Raw genomic sequence first — 11,964 nt, 5'->3', positions numbered from 1 at the left:
CTATAGAGAAGAAGCCTCTGGTCAGTGGTGGAATTTGGAAGAGAAGTGACAGCCTACAACTAACCACACCTGAGGCTTCCATCTCTGTGTTGAGCCTGCCCTCAGGGATCGGGTGGAATTCCACGCTACCCAAAGCCAGGTCTACTGTGCTGCCTTCTGTTTCCAGCACTGGCAGCATAAACTCAGTTGAACAAGATGCACAGTGCATGCCGGGCGGTGGTGGTGCACACCTTTAATCCCAGCACTCGGGAGACAGAGGCAGGTGGATCTCTGAGTTCGAGGCCAGCCTAGTCTACAAAGCGAGTTCCAGGAAAGGCGCAAAGCTACACAGAGAAACCCTGTCTCGAGAAAAAAAAAAAAAAAAAAAGATGCACAGTGCCCAGTAGGTGTTCTGGCTACACTGTCCCTTCCTCCTAAAGAAGGGACTGGCTTGGAAGGTTGAGTTTCCCCATCCCAGTGTTTCAGAGAATGGGCTTGATAATGTCAAAGTGCATCCTTGGTGTTTGGGTTAGTTTGGCAGTAATTGTTGCTTTTCTTTTGTATATGTCTGTACCACATGCATGCAGTGCCCTCAGATCCCCCGAGAGCAGAGTTACAGACAGTTGTGAGCTACCGTGTGGGTGCTAGAAATTGAACCCCGGTCCTTTTGAAGAACAGCCAGTGCCCTTAATGGCTGAGTCATCTCTCCAGTCCCCTGAATGACCTATTTTAAAAACAGGAAGATACCACAAAGAGTGCTAGCCTCCAGAAGTAAAGCATGGTAGCCTAGACCAGTCAGCCAGCGTGAGGTGTGGCTTCTAGTTCAAAGCCCCAGAGATGACATCTTCCTCTGACCTACTTCATCCCTCTGGACAATTTGTACCAGAGCTGCTTGGGGTGGAAGGGCAGATGCACCTTGGCCTCCTCCCTCAAGACCACGGGTACCAATAAAGAGAGGGTTCCTCCAAGTCCTCCAGGGGCCCTGGGATTTTGAGGAGCCCCTTACTGGATCCTACATGTCTTTCCTTGAGACTAGGCCACCCTGTGAAGTAGTTAATCAGTGAGAGAGTGGACACCAAGGCATTGTTCTTTGAATGGCACAGCCATTCTCTCAAGGTAATTAAAGGCCTATCTCCAAAAATAATAGGGAAATCCTATGTCACCACAGGGCTTCCATCTTCAGGGTGTTCCCAGGACCCCTGAAAAGCAAAGCAAATCTCTGTTACAATATACACCTAAATCTGCCTACCTTGTTACATGATGTGATGGTTGTTGGCCTACACCTAAAATTCAATGTAACACACTCAAGGATTTTAAGTAAGACAATTTACTAGGTGTGGTGGTACCAGAATGTGAGGATTGAAGGCAGGGGTATTAGGAGTTCAAGGTCATCCTCAGCTACATAGTGAATATGAGGCCATCCTAGACAAGGGAACCACCTTGGGGGAGGGGGGTTCAGTGAGGATAGTCACAATTGGGAAACAAGCTTGGTCTGGATTCTGGATTTTTCTTACATGAAACGGTCTTAGTCAAAACATTTCCCCTGTCCACACTTAACATGCTGTAGGCATCTTGAGGTCATCTAGGAACCTAAATGGTTTCTGATTTTTCTCTCTTGCTCCATGAACTTCAGCCGGCAAAGGGGTACAGGCTGTGGTAGGCGGTGCAAAGGGGGAGAGGTCAGGAGGGGAGATGTGATCTGCAGAAATGCCAAGGTCAGGCCCTGCTTAACGAGTCAGTAAACTCACTACTCAGTTTCCTCTGGGAGCATCCCCAGGCGGGTAGAGACTAGGCAAGGCACAACCTCTGGAGTCCACAGTGCCTAGAATTATGCCTCATTCTTTTTATATTTGGCTGTGCAGTAAGCAATGAGATCTTAGCTCCCAGTGCTGGCCACTAGTAGGTATCTGGTACACACTGGCTGAACAGGAGGCTACTTCATAAAACCAGATCAGGCTTACTGCCCAGAGAAGACCGTTTCAACTCCCAGCCATATGCAGTATCTACCTGGGGTATCACCTTGCCAGTAATAACCCTACATTGCAGGAGCACTTTGCTGCAATCTGTAAGATTCTTCAGCTCTACCCCCCATCTTTCTCTTGTGACTTCACCCCAAAAATTAAGGTCATCGTTAGGAGCTGTATAATTCTCCACTCAAACTCCTTTGTGGAAATCCTAACCCCAATGACTGAACGTGACTGTATTTGCAGATGACATCTTTGAAGAAATAATTAAGTTTAAATGAGGCTGTTGGGCTGGGCTGGTGTGGACCAGATGCAGAGAAACAGAAAATGGCCATGGTCAAACCCAGAGATGTTCCCCTCAGTCTGCAGAAGCAATGCAGACTTGACCTTGGCCTTGCAGCCCCAGAGCTGTGTGATAATAAGCATGTTATGTACAACACTCAGGGTGTAGCTCTTTGCTGTAGTGGCCTGGAGTAAGCATGTAGTCTAGTCACCAATGTCATCTCCCCTAACACCCCACCACTCTGGATCTGACACCCACCAAAACTCGTACTTCCTGTGATGGCCTGCATGCATGCCTGTGTGAGAGTGCCAGATCCCCTGGAACTGGAGTAACAGTTGTGAGCTGCCATGTGGGTGCTGGGAATTGAACTGGGTCATCTGGAAGAGTGGCCAGTGTTAGTGCTCGTAACCACCTAGCCTCTCCTTCCTAGTGCGCCTTGCAGTCTGGCTCCTGTGCCCCTCCATCCAAGCTGCCCTGTCATGCTGGATCTTCTCCAGGACTCCCCTCTCCTCTCCGTGCTCCCTGGGTGGCCTCCCTCCCGCGGTGGCTTCAACCTTCCTCGGTGTGGTTGCTGGTAGCCATGTCAGGGGAACAGCAGGTGGCAATTGGGGCTCAGGGTGTCGGCCCACCTAAAGAAAAACTCTCTGATGAGTGTATCTTGTTTAAGCAAGGCTTACAAGGACACAGACCCCAGAATGAATGTCCTTGGCTTCTGTTGTGCCTTTACGGGCTGCTGCTACACTGCCTGTATTGTAGTGTGTTTATCTCATGAATACATCCCCAGCTACTGGGCATTTATATCTGTGGATTGTCAGGAAGATGATCCCTCATTAAGATGTATAATTTTGATGAATAAAAATGAATACAAGGATATGCCACAGAGTCAGGGCTCATGAGTTCCCCATTAGGAGCTGCTTCTGATCACAGCTCAAAGTAATGATTAACTGGGAGCCAGGATGGCTCAAATTCCTTTTATTTTATTGCTGAGCACCACTAGCTGATAGAAAGCTTCAAAATAGCTTTAAATTAGACCAGATGCCTTGCTAATGGTTTTTAAGATAAACATTCCCAGTAAAGCAATCTGTAAGGACATTACTGAGCTGTCTGGCTTAGGTCATAAAATAAAAAACAGCCCAATTATTGCTAGCTGGCAAGTGATTAATTCCTTGCACCCATTCCTGACCTCAATTTGTGCAATTTTGACTAGTCAGGGCTACAGAAATTAATTTGACTCTGTAGCCTCAAAATAAGGGCTACAGGTTTTCTTGGATAGTTAGGAATCATACACGGGACAAAAAGTACATTTTAAGATTTAAGTAAGCATCACAGTATCATGGAAAGTGCCAGCTAAGCTGATACTAAAAGAATGTGGTACCTGAGCATGAACTAGAGAATCTACGACACCCTTAGCTTCTTTTTGTCCAACACTCACCAGGCAAATTGGAAATTTAAAGAGAACTCAGAATTTATGATTCCTGATTGCAGAATGTTAGTTAAAAACTGTTTACATGGTCGTGAGTTAGTTTAATTTGCCTACTTGAAAGAATGCAGGGGCAAGCTGGGCGGTAGTGGCTCAGACCTCACAGATCTCAGTGAGTTCAAGGCCAGTCTGGTCTACAGAGCAAGTTCCAGGACAGCCTCCAAAGCTGCACAGAAGCCCTGTCTCAGAAGAGAAAAAAAGAATGCAGAAGCAAAAGGGTGAAGCGGCTATACACTCACATTGGTCACAAGTACACAGTTTTCTCATTTTCTTGGACTCTTCAGCAGTTTAGGTTTATGATTCCTTTAACATTCCTTTTAAGATTACCTCTCAAGATAGATAATAAAGTAATTGATTCTTTCTTTGTAACTACACTTTACAGCCTGTCGATAAAAGGGTTGGCTGAGAAAAGAAGCTCCTTGCTTGCTCATGACGGGCTACGTAGATATGTTGCATGAGAGTTGTTGGGATGACTCTGTTTTTAGCCATGTCTTTACCTATGGAATGCAACCTTCTATGACTCTAACAGTGCCTGAAAGATTTTGTTGGGATATATAAGCAGTGTGGTGGTGGTGGGGGGAGGAGAATAAAAAAAAAAGAAACCATCAAGAGAGTGTGTGAGTGTCCTCATTTTCCCTAACTCCTCAGAAGAGTTTTAGCTTCACTGACACTGTGGAACTCCCTTTGAGCTCTGTGTGCTGCCTTGCAGGCTGGACCGCCAAGGCCACATTAGTGAGGCAATGATGACCCCAGAGGTCAGTCTCTAGCTCACATCTATGCTCCAAGGTCCAGACCTAGATATCCACCCGTGTCTAAACAGTCTTCAGGCATCTCACACGAGCATCCCAAATCCAGCTGTTGGTCATTTCCTATCCCCAGCTCCACATCTGCGCAGGTACCACATCCTCCAGCACACATAACTTCCTTGCTTGACTGGTTTTTGTGATACAGCCTCGTGTGACACCCAGTGTGTCCCATGTGCCCCAGGCCCTTGTCCAGTCCCATTTCCTGTGTCTCCACTCGACTGTGGCATTCTTCATAGCAGAAGAATCTCAGACGAATGCATACTCGGGGTCTGTATGCAGAATCTCCACCCACAATTGCTCAGTGGTTTTAACAATGCCACACAGAAGGACCATAACACAGACAAGTTTTTATTACTTTGTACTGCATATAGAACCCAAGAAATATAAAAAGCATCTCCAGAGCTCCTCAAAGGAGCCTCCACCCACACCCAGCCCCTCCCTCCCCGGGTGGGTGCAGACAGCGCAATATGGGTTCCAGGCCACCTTTCTCTGTCCAGCAAACAAGCTCTGTGTATAAAAATAGATCTGTGGAGGGTCCCCAGCGACCTAGCACCCTGTATCATGCTGGTGCCTGTGCAGGGCTGAGGCCTGGGACCTTCTCAGGATTCTAGGACCTCACTCCTCATCAGAGGGGAGGTCTACCCTGGACACCGAAGTCTTGCCAACACAACCAGGGACCCCCTCTGCCGACAACTGGGGAGGGGAGGAGTTTGACCTTGAGAATGACTGATGTGGCTGGAGATGGGGACGAGGTTCTGATCACCCAAGCCAGGGCACTGGTCCCCAGGAGCCTGGGATGTTGGGCCAGTTTCCCCTGGAGGGAGAATGAAGGAAGAGCCTATGGGGGGGCCTATCATTTTCCCCAGGTCTGTCAAAGGTGGGTGCAGTAGCCCAGTCTACCCTAGCGTTCCTGCAGTCACTGAGCTCAGGCAGGTGTCCAGGGAGCAGAGAGCCAGAAATGGGGCAGGCTCTGACGAGGGAAGAGCTGCTGCTGGCAGATCAAGGCCAAAGGCACTGCTGAGAGTCACTGACCCCCCTATGGGGTACTCTCCAAAGATGCTGTGGCTTCCGGCCCCCAGACTCTCTGCTAGAGATCCTTGCTTGGATTCTGAGCCTGCTGGTAACTCCAACCACCCTACAGAGAGAACGCTCTACCCCTCAAGACCTTATTCAGTTCTGACTTAGGCTAAGAAGCCTTCTGGACACCCCTTGACACATACATGTCAACAGTCCACCTGGCCATCCTCCCTGTCCCCCATCGGCTCCTAGTCTAATCCCTCCAATGGTACACTGGATTCTGTCTGCCTCTCTGCAGTCCCACTTGCTGGCCCAGCCCATGCTGCCCCTCGTCCCTACCACAGCAGAAACAGAGCAGGGAGCCATCAGGAATGATGTAGAAAAATTTGGTCCTGTCCACATCCAGCAGCCTCTCTGCCCTCCCAAGATAGTCTTGGTCTCAAGTTCTCACAGCTGCCAGGGCCCTTGCAGATAGGTCAGGTAGCACCACACTCCTTCAAGGGCTCTGGACAGCACACACACACACACACACACACACACACACACACACACACACACACACACACTCCACAGAGGAAGCATGGCATGTGGGGGCAGAGCAGCCTGAAGGGACTCACCCAGCGAGGAGTCGCTGGGCTGCCCAGGGAACAGGGCTGGTGCCATGGGGAACGGCAAGCTCTCTCCAGAGTCAGCCTTCTCCCTGGATTTCGGTCTGGCATCAAACCCTGGCTCTGAGATTATAAGCTCTGGCTTCCCCATCTATACAGTGCGGTTGAACCAGACTGTCAAAACCACTGCCTCCTCAGTCTCTTCCCCTTCTCTCTACTCTCCAGAATGCAGAGCAACACCTCCCCCACTCCCCCGAGGCTCTTCTGACTCAGTTCCCAAACAAATGAGACAGCCAGGCCCGGGGGGAGCCCCAGGACCTTGTGTGCCCTAGTAGGAACCTGGCCCTCACCCTGACCTGCTAACCCAAGGCAGGAAGCCATCAGCTCTGAAGTCTCCGCCTGGGGGGTCCAGTCCCTGAGCTCAGCACCACTTTCCTGCTTGGGCCTTGGGACCAGGGTTCAGACAGACCTAGCCAAGGCATAGGAATTAAGGGACACCACCCACTAGCCCAGGGTCCCATACTCAGGTGACCAGGCAGCTGTGGCCTCTGCTACAACCAATGGGTCTCTCTCGGGGACCCTTACTGCCTGGCAGGCTAAAAGCTCTCTGAGGAAATGAGATGCCGACTGATTAGGTCCAACCCCCAGTGAGCGTGGAAGACCAAGGGGCCTGAGGCAAGACAACTGAAATTGACTGTCTTCCCCCAAACAGCTTTGCCCTTGACACCCTAACCTTCTTCCTGCTGTTATCTCTGGGGTCCTCTCCAGGGATCTGAACCTCTTTTGTAGGACCACTAGGTCAGCAAGGTGTGGAGAGGAGATATGAAATGGGGGGGATAACGTGGTACCAACCCGCTCAGGGCCCACTAGGAGTAAGAGAGCGCTCGCTCCTCCCACCCACGGCGGGTGTAGCTTGCAGGTCCTTGGGCAGGATTGAGGTGCTCACACCTGTACCCCCTGGCCCTGGAGCTGCAGCACTCGAGTCTGCAGGGTGCTGATCCCACTCAGGAGGGCTTCTCGATGCTCGGCGGAAGAGATACCCAGGCTCCCCAGGTCTCTGTAACAAGGGACAGTCGTATGAGGCTGACTCGAACCCTCTCCTACTCCCCCGCGGGAGCCAACCCTCTCCTATCCCTTCTCTGGACAAGGAAAGGCCCAGAACCAGGACAGCTAGGGCCTTCCCATCTAGGTTAGAGCTCTCTTGGGTTCCCTGAACCCTGTCCTTGACCTTGGCTCCTTAGACTCACTGGGCGGTCATCTCAGCCACAGCCTCCAGGCTTCCGTAGCCAGCTGCAGAGAAGTTGTCCTTGTAGCGGCCCAGGTCCAGGGCCTCCAGCCAGGCACCCACAGAGCCGAAGGAGGGAAAGGTGGAGAAGGCACGGTCTGCCAGAGGGGTGGGAGGTCTGGGGAGCAGAGAGGCCACAGTCAGTCGACAACCAGGGTGTGCCACCAGACCCAGTCACTCTCTTGAGAAGCAAGAAAGGACAAGGGAAGAGAGTAAGGTGACAGGCACACAAAAGGCCCTGGAGAAATGGGTCAGGACAGTCAAGCAAGTAGGGAGCCAGCCAACTAAAAGGCAAAATCCAGGACATAACTGCCATGAAGTGAGATGTGCCTGAAGTAGGTGGGGGTGTCAGATCTGTCTGGACAATGGACACTGGGAGAATACTGGCAGACAAGTGAGACTTTGGCCGACTGACCTGGCTTGGGGGTTGGTGAGGATGTACCTGAGGCAGGTGTTCGCGGCACACTTGGAGGGCTCTGGCTCCTGCCCCATCTTGCTCAGGATGCTGTGGATCTGGGAGAACCTGGGCCGCTCACCTGGGTCCTTCTGCCAGCAGTCAAGCATCAGCCGGTGCAGCGGGGAGGGACAGTTCCTGGGGGGTGGCAGCCGGAAGCCATCCTCCACAGCCTTGATCACCTGGACTCCAGGGGCGGGGAGGAGACAGGATACTTCAGATGGCCCAACACACACACACGCATACACACACACACCACCACCACCACCACCGCCACCACCACCACCACCACCACCACACCACCACCACCACCGCCACATCCACCATTATCATCATTCCAAGGAGGACTCTAGGCAGGATGGGAGTAGAAGAGAGGTCTGGAGCTAAGAGGCCAAGGATCAATAGGCGGAGGTCAGGAAGCTGGAGCCGTGGGTCACTTACGTCTTGTCCAGACATGTCCCAGTAGGGCCGCTCCCCAAAGGCCATCACCTCCCACATGACAATGCCAAAGCTCCACACGTCACTAGCAGAGCTGAAGTGGCCAAACTGAAGCGTCTCAGGAGCTGCCCAGAGTGCTGGGCTCCGGCCACTCTATGGGTGGGTGAGCAAAGCAGGGCAGGAAAGCACTGAGTCACCAGCACCCACATCCCAGTCCCACATGTCTTCCCCCACCCCCTTCACATCTGAGGAAGCAGCCCAGCTGACATGGGGATGGTACCATCAAAGGGGAGGGACCGGGCAGGGAAGGATCACCAGCATCAGGGAAGGAGGCGGAGCAGAGATATGGAGACCACGGGGCTGCTGGGTGTGGCCAGCAGGAGAAGCAGCAGGTGGAACCAGAGAAGGGAACCCCTTACCATGGTGGTGTAGACAGCTTCTGCTCGGTCCCGGGGACCCCGCCCGAAGCCAGAGATCTTACAGATGAGGCCACTGCTGACGAGCACCCGGCGGGCTGCCAGCCCCCGGTGCACATAGCCCATCTCAGACAGATACTTCATGGCGGATGCCAGCCCCGGCAGCAGACCCATCAACTGCGCCGCCATCAGCTCCCCCTCGTGATGCTGTGGGATGGGTGAGGACTGAAGCCAGGGCCGCACACTCAGATCACCCAGGAAGCCACTAAGTCCCTCTGGGACTCAGGGTACCACGAGCAGCAGCAGGTCAGCCTGCCCAGTGGGAGCAATGCCAAATCCCAAGCCCCAAGAGAAAAGGGAGGAGACAAGAAAAAATAGGACATTGGTACTCTCCCACCCAGGGCTCCAAGCACTCACCCTGAGGAAGTCATCAAGGGCCCCAAGGTTCATGTACTCCGTGACAATCATCAAGGGGTTTCCTGTGCCAGGGAGAGAGACACCCAAAGTTGCTGGCTCTACCCATGCACACACTTCCCCCCACCAGCTCCACCCCAGCCAAGACAGCCAAAAGCAAAGCCAAGTTTTCTAATCTTGCCACCAGCCCATTAATCCCACGCACTCAGCCCTACCACCCATTCTGGCGCTGAGGTACAAAAAAGTCAACTGAGCCGGGGCGGTGGTGGCTCGCGCCTTTAATCCCAGCACTCGGGAGGCAGAGGCAGGCGGATCTCTGTGAGTTCAAGGCCAGCCTGGTCTACAGAGTGAGTTCCAGGACAGGCTCCAAAGCTACACTCCGGCCCCTAAAACAAAAAGTCAACCGTCCATCGTGGGACAGAGGCTCAAGTCAGAGGTGCAGGGAGTCAGCTGAGAAAAATCAGTCAAGGAGAAAGTGATCCACTCCCCAGACGTCCCTGGCAAATTGGAAAGGTCGTTCTGGGCCGGCATGGCCACTCCGAGGGAGGGGCCACTCTGAGTCACCGAAGAGAAAGGGAGCTAGTGAACTAAGGTTGTGTCTGAGCCCACTCCATAATAGCCTGGCAGGGGAGCCCACCCAGTACCCGGCCAAATCAGGGATGCGCGGCGGCTGGCCTACCTCGGGTGACCACCCCTTCCAGCCGCACAATATGGCTGTGGTCAAACTGCCCCAGGGTGAGGGCCTCAGCCAGGAAGCTGAGCCGCTGGGAGTCGGAGCACCCATCCCTCAGAGTGTGGACGGCCACAGGCAGCTCCTGGCGACCGGGCAGCTGCAGGCAGCCACAGCACAGGTCCCCAAATCGCCCTGCGAAGAAACCGCACCTCAGCGGACTCCCGACAGCAAACGGGGGTAGGCTGAACCAAGGAGAAGGGGACTCTGGGTCGTGGGTCATCTCTAGCTCGCGGCGGGAAGTTCCAGAGTTCGAGTCCTAGCGTCCTGAGTACCAGGAGTGTCACCTTGGGCTTCATCTCTTTCCTCTTGGTCCAGGGACACGTGCCTGCCCATCAAAGGTCTTTGAACCCCACAAAGTCAAGGACCGATGACATGACGAGGAGATCTATTCTGCCCTACAGCTCCTTCCTGACTCCTGTTGTGAAGGTTCCAGGTCGAGGCCTGTCTCTTGGAGCCCAAGTAATTGACAGCTGTGAACCGTCAAAAGGAGGTTGACGCTCAGAACCAGCAAGGCCCTGCCCTGAGCCTGCGGAGTTCCCATAGCAACCCACTGAGTAGCGGATACCACGCCCCTTTGGGGGGGGGTGAGAAACTGAGGCTCAGAGAGCAACTGAGGATGAGCCCCTAGTCGCTCAGCTAATCAGGTGTGTTTCTGACTCGCCCTTCCCCGCTGTCCCATAAAAGCCTGGGACTAAACTGGAGGCTGTCTGGGAAAGGTCCTGAAGGCAGGTGTCCCAGGGTGACCTAGGGAGCAGAGGAAAGAGGGCGCGGTACTTTCTGGGAAGGGGTACCCTGGGTGCAGAGGCGGGGCTCCCGGCCATGGGGTGGGGACTGGAAGGGGGCGGGGAGGACACTGGCTGAAAAGAGGTGGGGCTAGCGGAGACGCAGGGCTTTCCCCAGTGGGTGTTGCCTGGTGGGTGGGGTTTATCCAGTGGGCGGAGCTCCCTGATGAATCCAGACTTCTAGGGTCCAGGGCTTGCCTGCTCCCAAGCTCTTCTCCAGGGTGACGCTTTTGGCATCGAGCTCCTTGGCGAACAGATGCACAGCCTGCAGCGGGTCCCCGCAGCTCTGGGGATCCAGAAACGTGCGGCGTGTCGGGACTTTGACTGAGAACACCGAGAGAGAAAGAGAGGATGAGGAAAGGGGTCTCGTCGCGGAGGTAACAGGAAGTGGCGGCTGGGAAGGGGTCGAAGGCGGAGGAGTGGGCGGCACAGACAACAACTCACAGTGGAAATACAGTTCCTCCTCGTCGTGGGCGTCCCCGCTTCCTTTGCCATCGCAGGGCCTGTGGGGACGCAGAGGCATCCTTTCATCAGGCGACCCCAGCCCTTCCCACTTCACCAGCGCCCAGGGCAGCACCTCTTGGTCCCTTCAGAAAGAAAAGCTCTGTGCCCCTTCTGGGGAGGGACCTCTCGTCCTGCTGGCTGGGGGGGCTCCTTTCCGTTTTTAAATTTATCTTCAGACTTATTCATTTATTTATACAATATGTGTTGTGTCACTCGGAGGGCAGGTTGCAAAGGTTGGTTCTCTCCCTCCACCTTTGTGGCTGCTTGCCATCAGCTTCACGGCAAGTGGCCTTACCCACGAAGCCATCTTTTTGGTTTGGTTTGGTTTTTTCAAGACAGGGTTTCTCTGTGTAGTTCCTGCTGTCCTGGAACTCACTCTGTAGACCAGGCTGACCTACAGAGATCCACCTGCCTCTGCCTCCTGAGTGCTGAGATTAAAGGTGTGAGCTGCCATGCCCAGCTCACTCAGCCAGCTTACAACCAGCTTTCTTTAAAAAAAAAAAAAAAATGTAATCTTTTAAAAATTGCTTCTCTCGCCGGGCGGTGGTGGCGCACGCCTTTAATCCCAGCACTCGGGAGGCAGAGCCAGGCGGATCTCTGTGAGTTCGAGGCCAGCCTGGGCTACCAAGTGAGTTCCAGGAAAGGCACAAAGCTACACAAGTGAAACCCTGTCTCAAAAAAAAAAAAAAAAAAATTGCTTCTCTCTCTCTCTCTCTCTCTCTCTCTCTCTCTCTCTCTCTCTCTGTGTGTGTGTGTGTGTGTTGTGTGCACATACACATGCTATGATCAGCACTCATGTGG

General features: G+C 53.2%; 1 protein-coding gene across 1 annotated transcript in view; it reads right to left on the bottom strand.

Moving 5' to 3' along the window:
• Positions 1 to 4,839: 4,839 nt before the first annotated feature.
• The window catches only part of Epha10 (EPH receptor A10), a 33,473-nt gene continuing 26,348 nt past the window's right edge, over positions 4,840 to 11,964 (bottom strand). The window contains exons 9-17 of the mRNA XM_042271850.2: positions 11,104 to 11,162; positions 10,858 to 10,983; positions 9,824 to 10,009; positions 9,148 to 9,209; positions 8,734 to 8,937; positions 8,318 to 8,467; positions 7,865 to 8,058; positions 7,385 to 7,540; positions 4,840 to 7,194 (exon numbers count right to left, since the gene is read on the bottom strand). Of these exons, the coding sequence (XP_042127784.2) occupies positions 7,080 to 7,194; positions 7,385 to 7,540; positions 7,865 to 8,058; positions 8,318 to 8,467; positions 8,734 to 8,937; positions 9,148 to 9,209; positions 9,824 to 10,009; positions 10,858 to 10,983; positions 11,104 to 11,162 (1,252 nt within the window). The 3' untranslated portion in view covers positions 4,840 to 7,079. The remainder of the gene's footprint in view (positions 7,195 to 7,384; positions 7,541 to 7,864; positions 8,059 to 8,317; positions 8,468 to 8,733; positions 8,938 to 9,147; positions 9,210 to 9,823; positions 10,010 to 10,857; positions 10,984 to 11,103; positions 11,163 to 11,964) is intronic.

Source organism: Peromyscus maniculatus, chromosome 2, assembly GCF_049852395.1.
Source record: "Peromyscus maniculatus bairdii isolate BWxNUB_F1_BW_parent chromosome 2, HU_Pman_BW_mat_3.1, whole genome shotgun sequence".
NCBI lineage: Eukaryota > Metazoa > Chordata > Mammalia > Rodentia > Cricetidae > Peromyscus > Peromyscus maniculatus.
This window is presented reverse-complemented; position numbering and strand designations above follow the sequence as displayed.